Below are 26,371 nucleotides of genomic sequence, written 5' to 3' on the forward strand. Positions count from 1 at the left end.
TAAGTTATATTTGACAGGTCAAACAAATACGGTTTTAAAAGATGTGGTTTTACAATTATATCCAGGTATAACTAATTCAAAACACGTAATCTTTCTGTTGGTATTCGTGTGAATGTAGTTAGCGAAGTCTTACTTTGAAAAGGCTTTCCCCAAACCGGAAGTAGCATCGTCAATTTTTTTTTTTATATTTTTATTTTTTAAAACATCTATGGTTTTGGCGTACACATTTCAAGAATTTAGACACAAAATCCAGTTATTCCAAACATCGAGGTTTCTCTTTCAGTGTTTACTTTCCTTTTTAATTATTTTGTTGAAATGTGGCTGTCTTTCACACTCTTCTGCACTAGGATTTAGAAATGAAGCACAAATACTAGATAGAAACTTTCCAGAATTAAAGTTTTTATTTAAAAAAAAAAGTTGACAATAAATGCAGGAAAATGTCAAACTGACTGAGTGTATATACAGTTAATCTCTATAAACTGATATGTGCATGTGATAATAACCAGCGGGTTGTCAGAATGACATACTGATACAGATGCTGTACAAAGATGTATATTTGGCAGCAAAATATACATTAAGCATTGTACATCTTTAATTTGGTAAAACAAATTTGTGACTAAAAAAAAAATATATTACTTGTATTATTATGATTCTGATTAACTTAACATCCACACACAATTAACTGTATTAATGTCAATATTTTCAATGCTGTAACCCTTCATCACAACCAGATGAAGAAAGGTGTTCATTTGTATTGAGCATGAATTATTAAAATAAAATCTTACTATAACCACAATAAATAACCAACCAACCAACCAACCAGCTATAACCATTGTCAGTTTTATAATACTTAGATTTTACATAGGTAGAGGTATGCAATTGTCTGGAATCTACATTTAGATAAAATCCTTTTCACAGATGTCAAAAGTTTACCTTTCTTGCAGAAAACACCTGTTAAAAAAATGAGAGAGAGGGAAAAAAAACCCTCTTTAACCCACAGTCATATGCCATATTTCTTCCACAACCCTCTTTTGTTTTTGCAGCTTAAATACCAAAACCAAAACAAACCCACTGACACAGACATTTTGGCTTGTCACTTCAAGTGAATTTAAAAAAAAAAAAAAAAAAAAAAAAAAATCACAGCTGTACCAAAGACATCTAACGGACATGTGGAATTATTTTAAGCATTTTTTTTAAATGAAAACCCCAGCTTGAAAATGCCACTAAGTGGGGTAAGCAGAAGACTTACAGTATGTCTTACTTTTTCCAAAGAGGACAAGAAGATCAGTGCACCAATTATCTCAGTCCGCAAAACGTTTCAATAACGTGGCCTTCAGCTCCACTTCCTGAACACTAGGGGGCTGTCCTGGCTAAGCTGCACATCAGCTGGAGAGTGATTGCATAAGAGAAATTAGATCTCCCTTGGAATGAGATGGTGCAAGTTCTGATGGTAAAGCCACTGTTCAGTCCTTTGGCCTCTGCATCAGAATAATACAGCACCCTTTGTGGGGACACGTGCTTTGCAAAGCCTAGCGCTTGATGACCACCTGCTCAAAGGCTCCAATTGCGACCCTGAAAGAGAATGCCGCAGTTTGTTACAGGACAGGAAAACACACACAATATAAGGATCGCCATCTGATCTGGGAGATCTGATTTTATCATGAAAATGTGCCCCTTAAGTATAGAACATGAAGACCAGTTACACAGAGTATAAAGCAGATACATAGAGTCCTTATCAGAACCCTTATTTAGCCTTCTTCTAATTGCCCATATTTATAGTAAATGTTTGGTGTCTGGTGTCTTGCACCCCCAACCCATGGTTACATAATCAAACCCACCTCATGTGCTGACTTCCCAAAGCTGTACTTCCTCCAGGACCAACAAACAAGCTGAGCCCCTCCTCTGCAGCAACACAAACACAAATACACATTAGAAATAAGAAAAACGAAAATCAGCTCCTACAGTCGGGGCTTAAAAAAAAATGCCCCACTTGTTTTAAGGTTAAATCAACCAATAAATGAGTTTTAGGCAAGCAAGATCTTTTCAGGAACAGATGTAGGTAGTTTATACTTGAGGATGCATTTCCACACAAAAATGTGTGCAACATTTGTCTCAATAAACAGGGAGACTCATCCTTTCTTAATCTCAACACAACAAACAACTCTTCTCTCTCTAAGACTTTGTAACAGGGTAGCTATCCAGATGTGAGTTTAAACCACACCTCATGGAATTACTGTGATAAGTTATGCAATTCTTCATGAAAGATGAATCATCTTTGGCAAGATCGGTTTAAGGACTTGGATTAACCACTAGAGACATTACACTGTTGCGACACCTCAAAGTAACTTGATCCCATCTGCAACATGGTGGGAAACGTTCCACACCAAGATCAGGAGTACACACCCTCTGCACTGGAGTCCAAGAATCCGTGGCTGAAATCCTGGCTCTGGAGGATTTTCTCAATTATATCATCTGCATCCACTCTGGTCGCATCCACTCTTTTCAGCTGATTCTCCACAGAGTTCTGCTTGACTGGGTGTCTAACAAGGGAAGAGAAACATGGGTCAGTATTGCAAATACAGGGTTCAAACACCAAGAAAAAAAATGTCATTTATAAATTAGGAAATACTATACATTGTCATCAGGTTAAATAGAGCATGGAAATAATGTAATAGTGGTCAAAAGACCACCATCTTATCAATAGCATACTATTCCAAGGTCAGAGTAACTGTCTGTATCACCTTTGAGCCTTTAAATGTATTGCAGGGCTGTCAAACGTATGATGATAAGTTGCTGGGACTGGGGGAGTAGTCTTATTCTCCTTCTCTCCTCTCTCCACCTGCTGATCACTGTGTTCAAGGATGCTGCCGATGCCCGTAGAGGCAGAACCTCCTGACCCGCTCCGCCGATGGCTCAGATCTGTTAAACTGGAGTTGTTTGAGCTGTAACCTACAGCATGTGAGGGGGAAAAACCCATATAGTAAATAAATATGAGAACATTTCCAATGATTAAAGTGAATAAATGTGTGTCACAGTATTTCTACCTGAAATTTTTGACAGCTGACTTGCATAGCTGGGTGTTCGAGAGTGACCAAACGTTACCAGCTCCTCTGGCACTGATACAGACTTTCCTGGAGTCCCTGTTAAAAAAAAGTGATGTATTCAGTAAATTATAATAAATTGCAGTAAATTAAATAGAAATCAGACATTTTTTATAGCTTTGCTATCATAATTGACAAAGAATAACAAAACATGATAAAATGTAAATGCAGCTACTGCTATCCAGTGTCATGATTAAGGAATATTGATTTCATAGTCGACCCCATTACAGTCTCCCAAAAAATATCTGTGTTTCTGTAAGAAACTGACCAGTAATATTAAAGGGTATTTGCCATAAGCTACATATACGTACCAGAGACTGAGTGTGATATGTGCATGTCTCCTCCTTTCCTCCCCTCAAGTAGACCCTCTGCATTTGCCTGTGGGATCCCCAGAGTCATGGCTGTAGATGGGGGACTAAAGGGAACACAGGTTTTGGTTAACTTCATTAAAACTTATGTAAACAAAGCTTCCCTACATCAGACCTTTTGGCTTATTGTGGCATGGAAACCACAGCTGGTTACTGAATTGATCATTCACGACTAGGTGAGCTTGCCGGGTTGCTCACTGATTCAACTGTGACACCTTTTGCTACAGCTGGAACAGCTGTCGCTGGTGTTGTGAGTAAGACTTCATCTATGTTTGTGCTATCATAGACACCTACTATAGCTGGAAATAACACATAAGTGATTTCTGAATACTTTTGGGTAAGCGTTTCTATGCAAGTGTGTCTGTGGTGGGCAGATATTCTGCCACAACTGTATAAAGTGCATGTTTTACGTATGTAGATGACATTAAAATGAAGGGCAAATTCAAAAACACATGCAGCCAGAAAGCATGTTGGCTTCACAGCTGGTGTGTCCCTACTGGAATCAGCTGGTGCTTTTACTGCCAAGTCAAAATATCAACCATCCATGTAAACACACTTTCTGTGTAGCTTTGACGATAATATTCAAACACATTTACTCATAAACAACTGGCTGTTTGATCACACTGGTTAGTATTAGTTATAAGCAAGTTATGAGCAACCTCTAGTTTGACAAACAACAAAAGGCACAGTAACGTGAGTTCTACAAAATGTGAAAAAAAGAGCATCCTTTCTCCTCCGCGTTGTAAATCCTACACACACACACACACACACACAATGACTAACACTCTGTGGGTGGGTGACTAAGCTCTAGACATCTCCAGGGCAACCGCTTGTGTGTTATTACACTAAGCATGAGCTGAAACAGGAAAGAAATATCAAGAAAGGCAGCTTAATGTTTGCACATGGTACAGTCTTTGCCAGGAGTGCGACGTTACATCACATCATTTGCGACAAACCTGTTCTACATAAAGCTTCTGATCACATATCAGCCATTGGTCACTCTTAAGGTTGGGCAGCTCAGTGTTTTGGGTGAGGCATCATTAGCTCTCAGATAAGACAACAATAAGGCCTTACCTACAAAGTACTTTGCCATTACTTCTCTGGATCTCATTACTGATAACATGTGTAAGGGTGTCACTTTAGGACAGACAGGAAGTCAAGAAAGCACTTCCTCTGAGGTTAGAAGCAGACGTTTATACCTCAGGAGCAGACTTTCGTTGCAACCACAAATGTAAAGCTTTGCAGTTAGGCATGCAAACCAAATTGAGTATTTATCAAAATTAAATAAATAAATATATATATATATATATTTTTTAAAAAAAAGATAATTTAAGAATTTCTTAGTTGCACGTGTGAGATGTTAGGTTGAAGAAGCACTCTTACGTTTTAAAACAGGGATCTCCAGACATAAGCTGTGTGGTGATGACAACCTGTGACAGAGACAAGAGCAACAGGATTGGCAGCTTTAGAAAGGATTACAAAGGCATACAGCTTTCTGCTTTCTAGTTTGGTTTCACACGGTATCTTTTAAGTGTGGTTAATATAATAAGATTTTCTGAGAAAGTTGATTGCATGTCTTTCTTTTTGCCCTGGAGGAACACATATATTTTAACCTCATTCCCACAGTGCAGGTAGTTTATAAGTCACAAGCTCAAACATGTCTTGTCTCAGCTTTCAGGGCGCTCACTTTTTCCCAATGTATGTCACACATTCAGCTTCCTCACATATATATGTGTTCTTGTCTATTGAGAAATTCACTTAGTTTTCTTAATGTGAACAGACAAACAAGAGTGAACTTCTGAGCTGTGACAACACATCACCAGTGTGATAGATACTCTTAAGGTCCCTTTCCATCTTATTTATTGTTGTTTTAAAGCTGTGTGTCTTGCATCATTGTCATACCTTGAGAATTGAGTTATCTTGTCTGGTGTTCTTTGTGTCATATCCCTCCAGGAGACAGCGTCGTACTGTGCTGCCAGACCCAGCAAACTCAGACAGGTTCAAGTCAGCAAAGCCCAGCTGTGCAGAGTGAAAAGTGACAACTCAACAAGTTTGAACTGATTAGAAGTCAGCTGACATACCTTAAATATAGATTTTTATTTATTTTTTTACAAAGGATCACGAGATTTAAGTCCTACAAACACAGAAATTCAATGCAGGTCTAGTTATGGGAAACAATGTAACCGGCATGAGTTGGGATCTTGGAAACTTGAGAAATAAGATTGCTTAATTCTTTAACTCCTCATTGGAGTTATTGGTTAACATGTCAGTCTTTTTTTCCCCCCCAATCAGTGACCAAAGCCGGAAACTGCAAGCTATTAAAAAAAAAAAAAAAAATTCTCAGGGCATCTGAAGGACGTCTCGTTATCATCGTTATCTTAGAAAGGTTTTATAAGACTTGTTATTAAGCAGATTTTTTTCCACCACAACAATTCTACACACTTTAGAAGAAAAGTGTTACCTTTGCGTATGTTTTTCCACCCTTCAATTCCTGAAATGACAAAAAAGTGATATCACATCATTTGCCTGTTTATTTACTATTCCTTGCCTCTATAAGTTTTTGCAGGACAACTAAAGTCCGTGAACAACAATGAACTGCTGTGTTGAAGTTACAACAGTTCTTCTAACCTTATGTAAATAGACACTCAAGTCTCTGTTCACTGCATGAACTATGGCTATGGAACAACCCACACTGTGCATTCTCAATTGTGTCAGCAAAACAGAAACAAAGGGTTTTGTACCTTGCGCACCGACACACGGCACACACAGGGGTCTAGCACACCCGTCCCAGCGTTGGCACTCATCTTACACATGAAAGAGAATTTCTTCTTCCAGCGCACACAGTTGGCTTGGACGGGCTCCCTGTAAGACAAGTGGATTTAATTACTAGTGGACATACAGATATATCACAGTATCTTAATAGCTTCCAAATGTGTGGAGAAGAAAGGATTAGCACTTATTCAAGCAGTAAACAAGCTCCTTTTATGCTTCGGCAATTCTCAAACTGGTGTGCTGCATATAAAGTTTATAGCTATTGCTAATTTCCAACCCTTGTCCCTCGTTGTCTATCAGATGATGTCTTGAGATAACTCATCCTCAGCAAATATTTAACTGCAATAGTCTGATATTGAGTAACAAACATGCGTATCAATTTAGCACATTCTTTTATGTTAGGAAATGTTACAGTTTTATTTTTGTATGCAGGTTTTCAAGAAGTATAATGAGATGTTTCTAAATAGTTTTTATACTGTCCTTCTAAAAGCAGCTCTCAAAACCACAAAAGTAGCCAGGCAGTTTTTTGGGCAGTAGAATAAAACAGAACACATCTTTATTGTTGTTCCACATGTGCAATGAAACTGAATGCAATCCTATCATTGCAGACTATCTATCTATATATATATATCTATATATATTCATATTCCAAAAAGGAAAGTTATGGTTTGGACAAGTTATTATCGAGCAATTACATCTACAATCACTGAGACACAAAAGCTCCATGCACAGGATCACCAGTCAAAAGCTGAAAAATCAGCCAAATAAATGAATGATAGATAAAACTTTTACAAACTTTGCTGACTTTGGGAACAAAGTTGTTTTATTGTTGTTGTTTTCTTTAAGGTATGGGTGGGTGGGAGATAGATAGATAGAGTGTTTGCAGGTTATTTGCAAAGGAAGCAGGAAATAAAAAGCAGTGGTTGAGGCAGGATAAACTTAAGAATACCGTGTTTACACAATAGTTTAGGGAGAGTTACCATAGCAAAGTAATGAGGGCCAGCGCTTCCGACTCCGTTTTTCCAGAGTGACTCATTAAAGTAACGTAAAAAACAGCGTCCCAGGAGACTATGACCTAGCATGCGCCTTTGAATTGAAAAAACAACAATCTGTTCTGGGGCTTCTCACTGCCATAAATTAGGGACACGTGATTACTGTAGATTTGTATTTTTTTTTAATCATTAGAAAAACAATGAATGAAAGTATAACTTTAAATAATTGTTTCAACCAGAGTCAGTGTTATATTAAACAAACAAACAAACATTCCAATGTTAACCATTATTGTTAATATCCCAACCGGTGGTCTCACTGTTCCACTACACAATTAACAACAGTTGTTGCTTGGCAACTGCTTAGATAAACTTTACAAATATGGGTTAGATTTAAAAAAAAGTATCTGTCTCTTGAAACGACGAACGAGAGTCTCTGTGTTCGTTTTAATGCGTTAAATCACTCTGCTGGTCTTTTCTGTTGCCTCCTTACATACAGGTCTTCAACTGTCGTTGAGGTAAGTTTAAGTTGTTTAAGTTAGCGAACAGCTGGTGTTGAGTTAGCTAAACGTCAGCTACGAATACAGCGGAATGCTGTAGGCACCGAAGAAGCAACCACGACGCAATAAATGCAAACAGGTGTCAAAAATAAGCTGAATTTGGGCCTGACTGGTGAAAGTTTTCCCACACAACTAGTGACCTGTTGCTATAAATAGCTAAATTAAATTATAAGAAAAATCTTACCGGGAAGACTCTTCAGCAAAACCTCCATCCAGTAGTCTGACTTTACAAAATAAAACTCCGTTGACAATGGGAACCGACGACAATTCCTCCAAGTCGAAGTCCACCTTAAATTTAAATCTCTTTTTCTTCATAAGAATAAACGACATGATGTGAGACTGTGCAGCGCAAGTATCCGGGTGAAACTGTGGAGGTGGTAGACAGCCGAACACTTTCTCCGAGCTGTCTCTGCTGCTCACTCAGCTGTCGCTGCTCTGCAGACACGACTCAAAGTTCAAATCTCTTCCTTCCCACCCACTGAAACACAATATTAATGACGCCAGGAAAATTCCGCGGTGTGATTGGACAGCTAGGTTAAAGGGAAAAAAGAAATGCCGACAGCCCGAATTTAACGTGTGTATGTGGGTACTGGTACAGTTGTTACAGTGTGGCTGAAACTCACTGGGGCAACACCAGCAACACCTCTTGTGGGGGGTCAGCACTGACCATAAAAGACAAAACAGAAGGTGGCATGTGACAAAAGGAGGAAATGCAAAACAAGATGGTTTAAAGTTGAGTTGTCCGCAGTTAGCACTATTAAAATGTAAACGTTGTTAATAAATGCATGGAACAATGTCATCTCAGACTGTATACGGTTTAACCTGACCTGACCCTTATCTTATCTTTCTATCAGTAGTGAACAAAGTGATCATTGCAGACATAATTGCTAGCTGGGGACAAAAATAATAATAAAATATGATAACATTTACTTTCACAAAAAAGGTTTGGAAAACCTGAATAAAGTTATGCGAAAAGGTTTTTACAGATGTGGTGCTGTTCATTATGGCCATACATCCCCAATTTGTTCTCATCTGTCCAAAGGATATTAGTCCAGATATCACGTGGTTTGCTCCGAGGCAGTTTTGCAAACCTAAACTGTGGTGTGATGTTCTTCTTATTTCTTTAAGCATCACATGTTGTGGCTTTGGGCTGAATTTGCTTGGGCATCCACTCCTGGGAAGACTGAACGCTTAGCAAACTGCCAAAATCCCTGCTTTTAAAGAGGTGCTCATACTTCCTGATCAATTAATAAAGCTGGTTGTTACTTAATCGCGTAATTACCCTGAAATAAGGAAGGATTTACTTTGTTTTTCGCATGACTACATGCAGTCCGGTGAAATCTTTGTTTTTCACATGACTTTACATTCTATAATAAAATCAGCTAAATAAAGTAGACTACCTCAACAGGATAAAATAGAACAACGTGCAAACAGGATGTGATATGAGAGATGAAAGAATTATCTTAATAAAATTTAAATTGAATGCGTTCAGTTGCTTTACTGAAAAATAAAAATATATAAAAACAACACATGGGAAAAGTACCAGATAGCACATTATGGCTGTGAGCAGCTTTAATCTTCTAGCTTATGGTGGAGATGTTTGAATCTACTAAAAGACTGATGGATAAAAGTTTTTTTTTCTTTATCTAAAACATAGCCTCATTTGTCAGTAATGTAGACGTGCGGACACTTTTGGGTGTCATCCATGGGAATGGCAGGAAGTATCCAACTTGTGGTTAGACGTGACTTTTATACCGTTCACTAAATAAACCAGAAGTCGCTCAAATTTAAGCAATCCTGAGCTGATGCATAACCAGTCAACAGGCTGAAATAGCAGTTATCAGCTCATATAGTATAGGCTACTCTACACTCAGAAAAATAAAGGTGTCAACTGGAACCAAAAGTGGTTCTTTAGACTGATACCATAGAAGAACCTTTTTAATGCCACAAAGAACCTTTCAAGCAATGGTTCTTTGAAGAACCATTTCTTTCAGTAGTTCACTGAAGAACCTTTAAAGGTGCCCCAAAGAACCATTAAGAAATGGTTTAAATGGTTTTTCAAAGAACCTTTTTTAAAATGGTTCTTTGAAGAACATTTAAAAACTATAATTTTTCTGAGAATGTGCACCTTTCAGAGACATTATAGTTTTGCCTTTTTATTTACTTTTTAAAATGCTTTGGTTTTCAGTCCAATTTACTTTCAGTTATTTTCCAAAGTGGATTTGATTGTTCATATTTAAGCTTAGTTTGCCTGTCTTTTTGTTTGCTATAGTACAGAAACATTTATCAAGGGTACGATTTAAAGGTGTAGAACAAATATTACAACACAAAGGCTCTCGTGTCAGGGACTGCTTGATTGTTCAGTTCGTTTTTGCTTTTTTTTATAAAGTTGGGGGTTTCTTTTGTTTTTGTTTTGTTTTGGGTGTTTTTTTGTGGGGGGGGGGGGGGGGTAATTCAAGTTGACTGAAATCTGGTTTAGTTACCTATAATAACCTCAGTGTGTTATGCATACAGTTTAGTATTACCCCGTTGCTGTTTCTGTGCAGTGAAACGTCGCCCTCTGCTGGAGAGGAGCGGTGCTGCGCTGTACTCACACGTCCTGTTACATGAAGAGATTAAATGTCCTCTGTTATGCACTCTCACATGTCACATGGGCAAACGATGGTTAACTTCGGTTTTAAAATCATAAGCCGGATTATGCATATGGTCCCTCCGTGAGTTTTATATATTTTTTTCTCCACCGCTTTCATATGCTGCCATGTTTCCCGCTTTTCCGTAAAAAACAACTGTGTAGTTACGTAGCCTACACTGCTCCGCCCACAGATCACTGCAGTTCCCCAAAAACGCTCCGGAGTGCACCTTTGCATAGGGCAGGCTGCAGAATAACCCGAGTATAAGCCCGATTTGTCACTGCCGACGACGAGTTCGCATGTGGATTTTGCATTGGATTTATGGGTGATTTTCAGTATGGCTTGCTAATTTGACTCCGACTGCAGGACGGCTCAGGTCTGGACCCAGTTTGCACACTAGCTCTACAATGTATCAGACGTTACGGACGTTACTGTCAAATGCCCGGTGCTGGGATACCGACAGTGAGAGGTCGTACCAGGACCTGTTTGAAAGGCTCGATACCAACAAAGATGGGAAGGTGGATGTTGCTGAATTACGAGAGGGCCTCAAGGCAATGGGCATATTCCGCCAGGGTGCTGCACAGGTAAATATCAGTCTGCTGAGGGAGAGGACTCACACAGAGATATGAGTTTCAAGTCCTGGCCTGCTCGTTTTGCATGCATTTCCGTAGTAATGTGACACTTAACAGCCTATGTGTGTGTGCGCGTGTGTGTGTGTGTGTGTGTGTGTGTGTGTGTGTGTGTGTGTGTGTGTGTGTGTGTGTGTGTGTGTGTGTGTGTGTTTAGAGACAGAGAGTGAGACACTGTGAATATAAATGAAGAGACACTTACACTATATCTCTACCTTACAGAAAATAGTGTCATCTGGTGACGAAAATAAAGACGGGTGCCTGGACTTCAACGAGTTTACCAAGTATCTGAAGGAGCACGAGAAGAAGCTGTGGCTGACGTTTAAGAGCCTGGACAAAAATGATGATGGTAGGGAGAGGAGCGAGGCTGCAAGAAATAAATGAATGCTCTGCTTTAGTCACATGGCTTTCCAGTGAATGTTTACACAGTCACATACTGCAGCTTGTTTCACTGGAGTGTTTATGTGTCAGGGCGCATCGATTCCTCAGAGATCCAGCAGTCTCTTGCAGAGCTGGGCATAGGTGTCAGCGGAGAGGATGCCCTAAAAATCTTACAGAGGTTTGACCTCCACTTTTTACGCACTGTGACATGTGTCTGGTTACAATGTGTCTGAAGAATAAAATTTAAGATTATGTGAAGTATATGTGATCGGATAGTGTACTTCCATACAATAATCATACATTTCATAGGATAAAAACTTGTGTTTCCTCAGTATGGATATAGATGGAACCATGATGGTTGACTGGAACGAGTGGAGGGAACACTTCCTGTTATGCCCTGCTCACAACCTGGAAGAGATTATACGCTACTGGAAACACTCCTCAGTATGTATCATATAAAATCACTCACATATACTGTCTGTATCACAGACAAGTGCTTTTAGTGGACGTACACACACAGAGGCAGCTGCTGTGAAGTGAATCACATACTGTGTAGTCCTCTCGTGCTAGCTTTATAGATTTCCTCTGCAGTTCACACAAGGCAGCAGCTTTGGAAGTGGTGACCTGGGCAAGATAATTAGGTCATAGCAGCACACTCTGCCCCCCCCCAGCTCACTCCTCCATCTCTTGCTAGTGCTAAGAAAGACATCTTTGATTGCTCTGTTACTTGTTCAGCGCAAGATTTTAGCTCAGCCATGAGGCAAACAGTGCCTGTCCTTCACAGAGCTTGTATCTGAATTTTCAGAAGTCTTTTTCAGGCAGAATTGCATTGTCATACAGGAAACGTGCCCTACAGATGACCGCAGCAAGTCCAAGAACCTTTGCCTTTCCCCTTAGCTTTGCATTAGACTGCCAGTAGAGTGTGTTTTTAGCTAATAATGTGTTCCATTTATCTCAGAAGTCAGATATCAGAGCTGGGTGTCTCTACCGAACTGAGCGTGCTCCAGTATTAAAGTAGGAAAAGAGGGAAAACAGGATTTGTTGTGCTTCTTAGCAAGGTAGAGCCATGTATCCATCACTGGCAATACTTATAAACCGTGCTGCAGGACATTCATGGATGGAGTCTGGTCAGTGCTCTGTGAGTGGCTCATTTAGGGAGCTATACAACATTGATAGTAAAGGTTACAACTTGTACAGCTTTACTGTGTTTTCTTTCACTGCTGCCACGTTGGATGGTTAATTCAGGTTTGGTGGGGCTGCACTGACATCTTGAGTTGTAAGTCCAACTTGAGGCTGCGTTACAGTTGAAAATTCCCACTGGGCACTCTAAGTTTGACTTTCAGCTTCAAATAGAGCTCACAGTAGTGCTTTATGCTTTGGGGAAAACGCTGCATATACTAGATAAGGGTTTATTCAGCTCAGTAGTTATTCTAGTGAAAGGACAAGAAGCTCAAATCATTCTTTGGCTCAAATGGTTTCAGCTTTTCCTCACTGCATATCCTTTTTTACAACCCTTTTAAATGATTTACACATCTAAAATAGTGGTGGTCGTTGTTGTTTTTATAATGTTTTCATCTTTTGGCTGACAGCTCATGTTGAAGATTTTGTAAATGTTGCCTTCTGGTTACAATATAACTGCTTCTGCATCACTGACCTCAAAAAGGAGAAGTTGTTGTTGTTGACCTTGTACATTTGAAACCACACAAAGAAACCCTTAAGTGGCACAGCCCTTCAGTGAAAGAGTCATTATCAAAGGCAAAGAAATTCACCTATAAGGCATTTTATAATGTGTATTACACAGAAAGAGAAATACTAATAAGAGTCTGTTTGTACCTACAGTATTATCCCGTCTGCTCACAGACATGCAGTCAGAAGAAAAATAAGGGTTTCACAGGACTCAATGCAGTCTTGTGAAAACAATGTCATTTGGACAGATGAGACCAAGCTGGAGATGTTTGGCCATAATGCACACCAATATATTTAAAGCTGTGAAAACCAAACTCAGCATATCAGCACAAACGCCTCATAACAGCTGCCAGCACAGAGGAGGAAGTACCATGCAGCCACTGAGTACGAACCCCTCTGTATAATTAAGTATTCTAGAGTCAAATATGAGGCCATCTGTCTTGCAGAATGAACAGAATGGCTGAAAAAGAAAAGAATCAAGGTGTTGCAGTGACCCAGTCAAACTCCACACTAAAGCCTGACTGATATATGAGTAGGGCAATATATTGGTATCGGTGCTTATGTAGTAAAGAAGAGATGGGAGAAACAGGCTTCTGCCATGTTATGAATGTAGATGATGCATAGTTCGTCCCTCAGACAGCAATCAGTAACCATAAATAACTACACATATTTCCCTAACAAAGCAAAAATTAGGAAAATGTGTTTATGTTTTATGTGTCTGAAAGAATGAAAATATCAGCTGATACATCAGGTTTTTAAATCACAAGATACTGGTATTGGTATCAGTCTTAAAAGTCCTAACTTAGTCAGGCTCTAGTCCTAACTTCAACCTGAAATCCTGGGGTGGGACCTTAAGAGAGCTGTGCCTGCAAACCTCAATGAAGTGAAGCAATGTTTTAAATAAGAATTCATCCACATTGACGCAAAAGACTGATAAAAATGATCATACTTAACGTGATTGTTGCTAAAGATGGTTCTGGACTGCTTAGAGTCCTGTGAGAGCTTTCTTTTTCCCATGACTGTAAATCAGATGTGCCAGGGTTCATGGATTTGGTCTCGCTGAGTAAATCTGCTTATGTAATCACTAGGTTCTGGACATAGGTGACAGTCTTGCAATCCCAGATGAATTCACAGAGGAAGAGAAGAGCACAGGTGGCTGGTGGAAGCAGCTTGTTGCAGGTGCTGTGGCAGGGGCTGTTTCTCGTACCGGTACTGCCCCACTGGACCGAGTGAAAGTCTTCATGCAGGTGACAAATATGACAGAAGTGGAACAAATAGATGGATAAATAGATGTCTGTGACCGTGTTTTACTTAAAGCATATATTTGCACCGCAGGTTCATTCTTCAAAGGCCAACCGGATAAGTCTGCTAGGGGGCTTTAAGCAAATGATTGCAGAAGGAGGTGTGACTTCGCTGTGGAGGGGAAATGGAATAAATGTTTTAAAGATTGCACCCGAGACGGCGATTAAGTTCATGGCTTATGAACAAGTAAGGAACCATACTGCTGAAATGTGAATTTTTTTTTTTTTTTAAATACTTCTGTTTGCAGCTATTAAATGTAGTAACAAATATTGTGGCATTTTACGTTTTCTGCTACAGTATAAGAGGTTGTTATCATCAGAAGGAGCGAAGATTGAGACCCACCAGAGATTTCTGGCTGGCTCTCTGGCTGGGGCCACAGCACAGACAACAATCTACCCAATGGAGGTAACAAGATCCGTGATGCTGCCTCACTGGATGTGGTAACACCTCCTCTCCACGCAAACCAACCGAATCTGACCTCCTTTGTATTTTTTATGCATTGCTTCTCTCTTAGGTATTAAAGACGCGATTGACGCTTAGGAAAACTGGCCAGTATGCAGGAATGTTTGATTGTGCCAAGAAGATCCTGAGGAAGGAGGGCGTCAAAGCTTTCTACAAGGGCTACGTACCAAACTCACTGGGCATCCTTCCCTACGCTGGGATAGACCTGGCTGTTTATGAGGTATGCTGGCTTTGTGACGCATGGATATTTCACAATGGATTGCACTTTAGTTAATTAGATCATTTATATGCACACTAAACCAATCCATCGTGCAGAGTTGCATTAAATTAAATGAGAGAAATTTTTGTGTTATGCTGATTTTGCACATTAGCTGAATTTTCCTTTCTCTTATCATAACTCTCTAGACTCTAAAGAACACTTGGTTGGCACATTACGCCACTGAGTCAGCCAACCCTGGAGTGCTGGTGTTGCTGGGCTGTGGGACCATCTCTAGTACCTGTGGCCAGCTGGCAAGCTATCCACTCGCACTTGTGCGCACTCGGATGCAAGCACAAGGTAAACACAGCCTGATATTTGAAAATAGTAATGACATAACTAGGTAGCCCCTTCGTAACATAATAATAGCACAATATTTTTCAAGGTGGGCGGGTTGCATTTGATGGTGTAAAGGTTCTGTAAAAGTGATCCATGTTTTCTCTAAATATATACTTGTGTTACAGCCCACGTAATGTAAAGGGGGCTCCATCTGAAAAAGGGCATTCCTCTTTAATGTTGTTCACTTTGAGATGAAAGTTGTTTTTTGAGTGTAACGTTTAGACAGGGTCATGGTCTCACAAACTGACAAATCAGTGTTATATGAGTAAAGAAACGAATAGACAAAAATGTTGGCTGTTATTGGCCATTTTATTAGTTACATGTTGCTGTTATGAGGTTGGATTCTTCTTGGCATAGATTCAGCAAGGTGCTGGAAACATTCCCCAGAGACAATCCTTGGTTCATACTGGCATCCACAATGTGACTCTCCTCTTAGATTGAAATCTGGTGATTGTGGAGGCCATCTGAGGAACAGTGAACTCATTGTCATGTTCAAAATCTCAGTTTGAGATGGTTTGAGTTTTGTGATATGAGGTTTTATCCTGTTGGAATTAACCATCAGAAGATGGTACACTGTGGTCATAGAGGGATGGGCGTGATTAGCAACAATACTAAGGTAGGCTGCTGTGCTTGAACAATGCTCAGTTGGTACTAAGTAAGGTGCCAAATTGGTACTTTTGAAACGGTGCCGGTGCTCGAACCGGTGCTTAAAGAATGGAGAACACAAACTTTGTCCAAAAACCTCTTATGTTTTTATTTTCAGCAGTCTCTTTTTTTTCTGCAAAATGATAAGCACCGTCCAGCCCCATGCACGGGGTGATCCGCACTAACTCGCTAATGGAGATTTACCACATCCGCAGTAGATGTGCTCAGTGTAAGGTCTTGCAGCAAGCTATCAAATACGGTGCATTTCTCAGCTTTTAAAAAAACGCTATGCGTCACCAGGTGTTTCATCAGATTCGAGGTGTTACCTCCTTTGACAGTATCACAGTATCGCCTTAAAGCACTTGTTGCAGGCTGCTGAGTTTGCATCTTTTGCTGTGAAGTACAGTCAGACTTTTGACCGCTTCGCCTTGGGCATTTTTAATCTGTAGCTCTGCTCTAAAAGAACGTACGTACCTGGGCCCGCCTACTATCCTTGGAAAGGTAAAATGATTGGCTGGAATCCAAAGTGTATGACATCTCAGGGGAAAAAAAAAAAGCACCAAAATGTGCGCTGCTTTTCGGTCTGGTTACTACCGTTTATGTCAGAACCGGTGCCATAATGGCACCGGATATCGGTACCCATCCCTAGTACTAAGAGACCCAACATGTGCTAAAAAAAAAAGTATCTCTTCCACCATTACACTGCCAGCAGCCTGAACTGTTTGATACAAGACAGGATGGATCCATGCTTACATGTTATCTAACATCAACAAGGCATTTTCACCAAGAGAACTGGCACTCGTTGGATGTTTTCTCTTTCTAACTATTCTCTATAAACCCTAGAGACGACTGTGTGGGAAAATCCCAGCTGATCAATAGTTTCTGAAATGGTCAGACCAGCCTGTCTGACAAAAACAACCATCCACAATCAAAGTCACTTAAACGATTCTCAGTTTGAACTTTAGCAGGTCGTCCTGACCATGACTACATGTCTAAATATGTTGAGTTGCTGTTATGTGACTGTCTGATTACATATTTGCATTAAGTCAGTTGGGCAGATGTACCTAACAAAGTGGCCAGTGAGTTTATTTTTTTGCTTTTTAATTGGTTCTCTAACATAGCTAATATTTCTTTGCAGCATCTCTGGAACCATCAAACCAGCCTTCTATGAGTTCTCTGATGAAGAAGATTGTAGCCAAAGATGGTGTTTTTGGACTCTACCGGGGCATCCTGCCGAACTTCATGAAAGTCATTCCTGCAGTCAGCATTAGCTACGTGGTTTATGAGTATATGAAGAGTGGCTTAGGGATCTCAAAATGATACTGCAAAAAAAGGTTTACTTAATATGTCAGACTTGAAAATGCCTGAAATAACTCCAAAAAGACAGACGGCAATCAAGCATACAGTGCATGTTTTAAGAGCCGTCTGCCAGTAGTTAAAGCATTAATAATTTGTGGTATGCATGCTCAAATGTTTTTTTCTTACTGTAAAACATACCATTCTTCCTACATTTACTTGCGTTATTTACACACAAAAAGACAGTTCTGGAAAAACACTAAAACGTGTTAAGTATAATGGCTCATTTCATTTATGCCACGGATATTCCTTTAAACTGTGATGAAACAAATACGCGACATAGCGTTGTGTGTTTCCTTTGTTTGAAAAATGACGCTATGTCAGCTGAACCTTTCACATGTCTATGCACTGTATACATGATTTTGTAAACACCTGCCCTAAGTGACAGCGGTTCCAAACAAACTGTTCTCCAATCAGCAGCTGTCCACTAAAAATAGCTGGCTTGGACAAACGAATACTTGTTAACACTGGAACAGTGTGTGAATGAAGACACACATCTTGTGCAATGTGAAAACCACCGATCTCTCTGTTTGATAACGATTTAAATGTGCCTTATGTGTGTGTAAATCTGATGATAACATCAGAAGATGTGTTTTATAACTATACAAATTACTGTATATATGTTTCCAGTTATGCTTATTTATGGGATTTAACGATGAAAAATACTTGCAAGAAGCATATGTTTGTCATGTTTCAATCCTCATTTCAACCTAGTACATACGCACAACACATTCCTGCTACAGTTAACATTCATTCATTTGTTTCATACTCTTTCACACAGCCAAGTGGATGGAGTTTAGGTGTAGCATGCATGATAACAATCTTCTGTGTTTAGTTTATGTGACATTTTCTGAGCTTGAAACTAGTCTTGATTTATTAGCTGTTGAAACTTGGTCCTTCCAGGGAGGCTTGAATGCTGATATTGCCTCCTCAGTAATGTAAGGATCACTGACTGGAAAATCAGTCTGATGTGTTGAAATCTTTGCCAAGTGGCCAATAAAGACAAAACCTGTGGATTTGTTTCCACACAGAACATAAACTTTGTGTTGGTGTCAGTAAGGAACTTCCATCCGGTTAGCATCTATGATGAAGGAGATGAAACAGAAATACAAAAACTGAGAATATTTTTGCATCAGCTTTGTATTTTTGATTGAAATTTCTGGGTGCATTTTTCTCCATAACAAATTAAATCCTCCAAAATTAGGAGGGAAGGGAAAACGTGTACAGTTGAATTTTGGATTCTTGCTAAACAGCTAAACAATTCTTTCTAAACAATTGCAGGTCCAGATATCTTGTTCCTTGTACAAGTTGTTTGGATGTGTCATCCATTTGCCAAAGTTTAGAAGAAGACCCAAATTGTCACTGTCAGATGAGAGGAAAATGGTTAGGATGTTCAGGAACCATCAAGGCTAAATCCTGCCACGAACTTAAAACTCCTGGAACACAGTCAGAACACAGTCATGTCCACACTGAAGTGAGTTTACATCACCAAGGACTGAGAGAAGCCCCTGCTCCATAATCCGTATCTTCAAGCTCAAATGAAACTGCCCACATAGACAAGTTAAATACCCCAGGATTTTTGGAAGCTGGGGCCTCAGGGGGTATAGACATACTATACAAACCGCATTTTTAATTAAACGTTTGATAGTAGGCATCATAAATAATAATAATAAAAGTAATAATAAAACAATTTTAAAAAATTCATTTGAAAAGATTGGACTGAAAATAAGTGAAAAAGCAGTCAATGTCAAAAACATAAAACTGACAGATCTTCAGAAATCCTGGAGAACTGCTGCTGAAGAACACTAAAAAAATTACAGTAAAGTCTGGCTACTTGGAAGGGAAATATAAATAGGTGAGAGGTGATTTGCACAATGCTGTATATTCACTGGGATCACATTACTTGCTTATTACTTACTATGTTTATTTAACTATGCAGTCAGTCGTAAAATACGATTTATTTTACTTAAGTTCCTTGTGGGTGTCTCTTAACCTTCTTCATTTTGTGGCGTTTTTGTTACAGATGTTGCCTTCCTGGCGACCTTCAGCCTTTTTTTTTTCGGTTGTTTGAACAGTTTTTGTCCTAACCGCTCTCCGTAGTCGGGGCAGCACTGGGCTCTCTGCAGTTGTTGTAGAGAGGTGGGCCCGCCCTCCGCTAAAACACAAACTAATGTCAGTGTGCAGATAGGTGGAGAGTGTCGGTGATTCTTTTTTCCCGTCTGCCACAATTTAATGGTGAAAGTGTTTGTTGCGGCGCAGATAAACAGAGCAAACAGCTCGGTCGTTTGCTTGTAGACAGTGACAGCTAGCAGTTAGCTAACTTTAACTCCCAACAGGGGCTAAAAATATTCTCCTGCGAAGTGACCTGAAGTGGACACAGCAGAACAGCTGGTGGGGAAACTACGGTAGGTTTCAGTCAGCAAGCTGTACGAGTACTCATGATTATTTACTAATGGCAAAATTGCGTATGTGTTATTTTAAGTTCTGTGGTGAAAACTTGTTGATTTGGCGGTAGCTTAGCTAGTGGGCGTTAACTAATGGAGGCTTTCTTACTACGTTATGTCTGAAAGCATGATTGTATTTACGTTAGGCGGTTTATGATTCAAGTCCAGACACACGGCCAGAAGACAGTCCCTGTTTCACCTTTCTGTCTTTATCCGTCTACCGACCGGTAAGCGGGTTAGCCCCACTGCAAAGGCGTTTAGCTTTTTTGCCTGAGTCAGGCTGCTGCTCATCGTGTTAAGTTGGTGTTTGTCATGTTGAACAAATAGTTTCATGTAACAGGTTCAGTTTGCATTTAAACATGTGTCACAATAGCCTGTGGTCAGCCTCAGCTTCTTTCTGCGATGTATTGTCTTTTGGATAACTGGAGATCGACTATGGTGTCTATTCAAGAGATCTTCATATTCATATCTTGTTTTGAATTTGTTGTCAGCAGCATCAAAAGTTTTGTACTGATGTAGATCTGTTAAATTGGAGATATATAAAAAAAACCAGATAGTTCCACACTGAAAACCACAAAAAAATGAAAAGTTTATAAGACATTAAAGGCTGGATTTCAAAAATTAAATAAAATATTTTCTGGTTCTTCTATTGACTGAAGAACCAGAAAACCTGGGGGGTCTTCCTGCTTCATAGACAAACTGTGTTTCATCCGTATCAGATGTATAAAATTTATAATGGGGGAAAAAAACAGGAGATTACCATGAGCTATTAAGATTTCTAGTGCTGATCTCTGCCTACAGTCTTTTTGTTTCTTCAAGTCTTTTTCTTGTTTCTGAAAGATCTTGCTTTATGCTTAAACACATAATGGATTGTTCTTTATTTCCAGTGGCACTGCAAAAAAAACGTGAAGCACCATGGGCAACACAAGTGACAGAGTGGCCGGAGATCGGCATGGTGCCAAGGCCCATCGCTCAGACAGTGGCAGCAGTTCCAAAGACCAAGAACCCAGCAGCAAGATGGTGGACAGCACAGATGACCCCAACACCTTCAACACACATGGACCCGAATCGAAGGTATGCAGATTATAATATTGAAACACATTTGTCTTCCACACCACTTCCTCAGATTTGAAAGCTTTATTTTCTTAAAACAGCTTATATTTGAGATTTATATGTTTACTACTTTCAGGCAGAGAAAGAATTCACCCCAGATTTGGATGATCTGGTTAAAACTGGTCCTCAGGCTCGCCCCACTGTGATCCGCTGGGCCGGAGGTGGGAAGGAGGTCTACATTGCTGGTTCTTTTAATAACTGGAACACAAAGATACCGCTAAATAAAAGGTAAACAGGAAGTGGATAACGGTACGTTATCACATTCATTATCTTTTATAAGTAAAGCTGTAGCTTGAGAGTTTGTAGATAAACGTTTCTCATATCACACTAATACATTCTCTTACTTTCTCCTAAGCCATAATGATTTTGTGGCAATTCTGGACCTGCCCGAAGGAGAGCACCAGTACAAGTTTTTTGTAGATGGACAGTGGGTGCATGATCCATCAGAGGTACAGTAGCTTCATTTTTTCCTCCCCCCATTAACTTATTCATGCACACTGCATTTTGGCATGGTGCAGAGACCTCTGACAGTTCAAAAAGGAAGGGACACATTCCTTTGTGGAAATTTAGCATTTAAGTTTCATCCATCTTGTATTGTGTTATCCTCACAAAATGTGGACTTTGAAACCTCAGAGGGACTGAAAAGCTTTGAAAAGCCCTTCTATTCGGTGAAAGCTGCTAAATAGCTCTTTTGCCTTAGGGAAAACTGTGCAGGAAACTGCTAATTTTACACATGCTTCCTCATTTCCTCTGTGATGATTTCTCTCTCTTTTTCGGCAGCCGGTGGTAACCAGCCAGATGGGAACTATCAACAACTTGATCCATGTGAAAAAGTCTGACTTTGAGGTGTTTGACGCCCTTCAGGTCGACTCTTTGGAGTGCTCCGACACGTCAGGTCAGCCTGCTCCGTTATTGAATTATTTAGTCAACTAAAGGTAATCAGCATGTGTAAATAGTAACTGGAAAGTGCCTTGTCATATTGCAGCATGCCTTTCCTGACCTTGCACTAACAGTCCCAGCAATTTAAGTCTTAATACAGCTCCCAGGAAAGGAGTTGAATAATAAATGCAAAAATAAATACAACAATAAAGAATACAGCTTTTTTATTGTTGTTGTTAGTGTTTAATTGGTCAGTAGCTGTAGAGTAAAGTGTGTATGTGAAATTTCATATAAATGTGATTGCTGTATCTTTAGACCTGTCCAGCTCTCCTCCTGGTCCGTATGGACAGGAGCAGTATGTCTTCAGACCTGAGGAGCACTTCAAAGCCCCGCCCATCCTCCCGCCTCACCTCCTTCAAGTCATTCTCAACAAGGACACCAATATATCTGTGAGTATCTACACCTTTCGCACCTTTCTCTCAGTTTACAAATCAGATAGAATTTGTTTTAGACCCTGATGTGACTCATCTTTTCGTGTTACTGTTTTCTTTGTGACTTTTCCTCCTACTGTCTGTTGTTAGTGTGACCCTGCCCTGCTGCCTGAACCCAACCATGTCATGCTAAATCACCTATATGCACTTTCAATAAAGGTAGGTTTACTTGCAGCAGAATGACTCATGACTCACATTTTCACTGAAGTTAGTAGTTGCTCCCCCACCCTCTTTTTTTCTTTTTGTTAAATGTTCCAGCACATTTACATGAACATGATTTTTAATCATATCAGTTTTATATCAGTTCTTTCAGTCCTTGTGCAGACAAAGGGAAGATGTTCTGCTTTAAAGGGGAAGCTGGTAGGGGTGGTCAGTGGTGTGAAACGATTCACACCACTGACCACATTCAGAACTTACTTCTACAGTTCTCTTGCATTATTTTTATTATGTCATTAGGTAATTGATCAGTTAGGTGGTTCAATGTGAGCCAAACCTGTGGTGAGGTTTGTGGTAAATGGCGTATTCAACAGTAATCCAATATGTACGTAGTTGGTATTTTCACAAATTGAAGCATATTGCATTGTTCTGATGCTTTGGATCCAACTTAATGACAGCCTGTTTTTTGTTTGTTTGTTTGTTTGTTTGTTTTTTCCTCTCCTGGTTAGGATGGAGTAATGGTGCTGAGTGCGACTCACAGATACAAGAAGAAATATGTCACTTCTCTGCTTTACAAGCCTATCTAAACCTCAGCTCGGGTGCCCCCCAGTGCTTTTAGCAGCATGTTTATAATCTGCTGTGGGTTTTTTATTTTTTTTTTGTTGTTGTTGTTGTTGGTTTTTTGTGCGTGTGAGTCTGTGTTTGTGTATATGCGTGTGTGTGTGTGTGTGTGCGTGCGCGCTTGTTGTTACATTTAGCTATATCTTGCACTGAAACAAGTTTACAGACGAGCTTAGAGGCCCATGGCTGTGACTTGGGTTTTAAAGAGGCTGCACTTCTGTCTACATAGGGCTCTAAACAATAGTAGCGAAGTGTGTGTGCCAGGTGTTGGAGAAAGCAATGAGAACCATATTGTGGCTTTTTACCTTTGACCTCTACGGACGGATAAGATCACTGTGTGTATTCAAGCGTTTGCTGCTCCTTGTGATTCATAATCATGTTTTCTGGGGTGCGAATCCTTGTTACACATGACTTTTTTTCAGGTAGAGAACCTGTAAATGATATGTTACGTTGGATTTTGGGTTTTAATTCAGTTGAGTTTGAATTTAATCAGTGTTGAGTGATTGTATTCACCTTTCCACTAATTCCATTAAGCTTTTAGCTGAGTAAATGGTGAATAACAGGAAGACTTAAACTGGCACAAAGTCTAGGTCAACAGGCTGATGCGAAGAGCAACAAATTTAGCATTGCTTGAACTTAAAGTGCAATAAAAAGCAGAAATACTACATTTTAGCTCAACCCAGAAGTATCATGTTTATTCTTGTTTAGCAAGCAGCAGGAACATCAGGTAGTGCTCAAACGTTTGCAGCGACTTGGAGCTGTCCTTGTTTGTGAAAGAAAAGCAAATTTCTTTTCATTTAATGTGACATGGAATTGATTAGCAGCTAATGGTTAATTAATTTATAGCTGATTATCTTTTAGTGGTCTGTCCACATGTGTGTACAGAGGCACATTCTTTTGGAAAGAGAGAGGCTTTGGCGACGCCATAGCAACTTCCAGTTGCTAGGGAAATCTGTGCATTTCCTAACCAGCTGAAAGTGGTTGCTGGTTTTCTCAAATGTAGTGCTATGCCAAAAACCATCATGTGATTACTTTGTTCATAGATTATAACAGCTGCCATAGTTTTCAAGAAAGATGCTGATTTGTCTGCAAACACTTGATAATGACTCACCGACTGTTGTCCTTCAAAGTGAAACCTATGACTTAGTGAGTGACTGAGGCTTAGCAGTCAGTTTCACAGCGACTGCCAGCAACCACACACAACAGGTTGTGCAATACTAATTTTTCCCTAACAACCGGTGGTTGTCAGTTGGTCTCCAACTGGTGTCTAGGCCCATGCAACTGAGGCCTAACACGGTCAGTCAGCCTTTTAAAACAATGATAACTTTGTATTAGTGAGTACAGTTTGCCGGTCAAACAAGAGTGAAGGTTTCTACAATAAAAGAGCGAACTGTATTTATGAAAACTTTGTGTGTTATTTGAAAGGTTTTAATTATATTAGCTGAAAAATCAAATCTGACTTTCTTTAAAAAACAAGGACATTTCTGACCCCAGTCTTTGGGTCCTGGTTTGTAGTTTTAAAAAGATGCAGAACCCACAGTTGGGTTTGATGCCGTTTCTTGTCATTCAGTGGAATCTGCCACATACATTTCAGTATATGGTAAAGTTTTGGTCGCGGGAGGAGTACTCACCTGTTTTAACTGGGAGACCCACTTTCCACATGATGATGGTCAAAGGTCATTTAGTTCTGCTGTTGCCTTGATGTAAGTTTTCGAGCACTTTACCGTTCTTTGAGCAGGAGTGTCGATGTAAGCTTTTAACTATGCAGCAGAGAACGCGTGTACTGTAGCTTCTCTGGACTGCAGGATCTGATTTAGTCTAATTAAGATATTTTGCTGTGCTTTGTGTGTATCTGTATGGAGTTGTATTTATCAAACAGGATTACAGGAATGTACTGTATCTGTTACATGTACTGTATAGTTTTATACAGAGGCCTGTACACGCGAACAGTTTCACCTTGCTGCTTGGTATTGATTGCCCTTATAAAGATACATGTGGTGCACATTTAGAAAGTGACTGAACGCGCACACCTCAAACAGTAGCCAGAGACACGTCATCAGATGAATCGACATGAGCAGAACTCAAGTGTTGTACAAAGTTTGCTTACCATGTGTATTCATAAAAGCATTTGAAGCTAATCTCTCTTTTTTTTTTTTTTTTTTTTTTTTTTTTGGTATGGTGGCTTTAAACGTTGTGTTTTCCACTTTTTCAGTTTGGTGTTTATTTGTCTGCATCTTAAGTACAGTATATACCAACATCTGGTAAACTCCAGACTTGTAAAAGGGGCTTTCATAAATCCTGTTGGGTGTACAAGTGTTTTGTAAAAGGTAAGGCTAGCTAGGAAGTTTTGTCCAAAGAGTTTCATATGACAAGATGACAAGGGATTGTGGCAATGCAGCCAGATTCCCAGACATGGATTAAGTCCTAAATTCAAAGAAGATCCATGTCTGGTAGACTTGGCTGTTTTAAGGTTGAAACTGAAACTTGAATTTTACAGCGGTTTCATGAATGTTTTTAAAAATGCTTTGCAGAAGCAGTGTAAGGATCAACTGTACAAGGTTTTACTTGTTTGCATATAAATCAAAATAAAGAGGGTGCACTGATCCATTTCCTCTGTCTTCTCTTTAACTTGACTCTTTATTGTATGTGTGGATTCGTGGTTAAACATCTGTCCTTAATACCTTGAAATGCTTTATTTCAGCCACTTAATTTTAAACCACTGGAGATAAAGTTGGAGAGGGTAAGATACACATGCACAGATGAGGGATGCTGAACAAATGGGATGAAGGGTTGAATTTGGTGCTGCGGGGCAGGAGGAAAGGAGGAGGACAACAGAGAAGATTCATGATGTAGTGAAGGAGGTGTGACAGACGATGCTAGGGATGAGGTGAGATGGAAGCAGGTGATCCAATACCCTAAAGATCACTTGATCTCAAACCTCTCACCTTGTTGCAGTGACGAGTGCACCAGGTGTTGGTTCACTCTGACATCACTCTTATTTGTGGTGTTTATCAAATCAACTTTTCCTACTGGTAATAGAAAAAACGAATTCAAATCAATTCAGTTCTATTTATATAGCGCCAAATCACAACAACTGTCATCTCAAGGTGCTTTATATTGTAAGGTACCACAGTGGGAGGGGAAAATCCCTGCTACTGGTGATCTGGATGTAAAACAAACAGAAGTAAAAG

General features: G+C 39.7%; 3 protein-coding genes across 6 annotated transcripts; 2 read left to right on the plus strand and 1 right to left on the minus strand.

The window, feature by feature from the left end:
- Positions 1-379: 379 nt before the first annotated feature.
- LOC120727559 (protein FAM102B-like) lies at positions 380-8,365 on the minus strand. Its single transcript, XM_040021897.1, has 11 exons — positions 7,975-8,365; positions 6,211-6,331; positions 5,931-5,960; positions 5,372-5,488; positions 4,853-4,899; positions 3,413-3,516; positions 3,045-3,140; positions 2,742-2,949; positions 2,404-2,540; positions 1,839-1,902; positions 380-1,572 (listed from the first exon to the last, which is right to left on the minus strand). The coding sequence occupies exons 1-11, from the start codon at positions 8,118-8,120 to the stop codon at positions 1,530-1,532; spliced, it is 1,113 nt and encodes a 370-aa protein (XP_039877831.1). The 5' UTR covers positions 8,121-8,365; the 3' UTR covers positions 380-1,529.
- Positions 7,533-18,515, plus strand: LOC120727557 (calcium-binding mitochondrial carrier protein SCaMC-1-like). 2 transcript variants are annotated; one of them, XM_040021893.1, is made up of 11 exons: positions 7,533-7,748; positions 10,614-11,004; positions 11,272-11,398; positions 11,521-11,608; positions 11,763-11,874; positions 14,205-14,363; positions 14,452-14,604; positions 14,716-14,823; positions 14,933-15,100; positions 15,286-15,436; positions 17,259-18,515. In XM_040021893.1, exons 2-11 carry the CDS (start codon positions 10,828-10,830, stop codon positions 17,438-17,440), a joined length of 1,425 nt encoding a protein of 474 aa, XP_039877827.1. In that variant the 5' UTR covers positions 7,533-7,748; positions 10,614-10,827; the 3' UTR covers positions 17,441-18,515. The 2 variants fall into 2 exon arrangements, with proteins under 2 accessions (XP_039877827.1, XP_039877829.1); XM_040021895.1 differs by having other exon boundaries at positions 10,787-11,004.
- Positions 18,516-19,226: 711 nt separating this feature from the next.
- Positions 19,227-25,790, plus strand: LOC120727560 (5'-AMP-activated protein kinase subunit beta-2-like). 3 transcript variants are annotated; one of them, XM_040021901.1, is made up of 8 exons: positions 19,227-19,881; positions 20,808-20,997; positions 21,106-21,261; positions 21,389-21,482; positions 21,814-21,928; positions 22,228-22,361; positions 22,494-22,562; positions 23,069-25,790. In XM_040021901.1, the coding sequence occupies exons 2-8, from the start codon at positions 20,873-20,875 to the stop codon at positions 23,144-23,146; spliced, it is 771 nt and encodes a 256-aa protein (XP_039877835.1). In that variant the 5' UTR covers positions 19,227-19,881; positions 20,808-20,872; the 3' UTR covers positions 23,147-25,790. The 3 variants fall into 3 exon arrangements, with proteins under 3 accessions (XP_039877835.1, XP_039877832.1, XP_039877834.1); XM_040021898.1 differs by having other exon boundaries at positions 19,240-19,881; positions 20,808-20,994; positions 21,110-21,261; XM_040021900.1 differs by lacking the exon at positions 19,227-19,881 and adding an exon at positions 19,889-20,147 and having other exon boundaries at positions 20,808-20,994; positions 21,110-21,261.
- The last annotated feature ends 581 nt before the right edge of the window (positions 25,791-26,371 follow it).

Source organism: Simochromis diagramma, unplaced genomic scaffold (genome assembly GCF_900408965.1).
Source record: "Simochromis diagramma unplaced genomic scaffold, fSimDia1.1 OVJJ01000205.1, whole genome shotgun sequence".
Lineage (NCBI taxonomy): Eukaryota > Metazoa > Chordata > Actinopteri > Cichliformes > Cichlidae > Simochromis > Simochromis diagramma.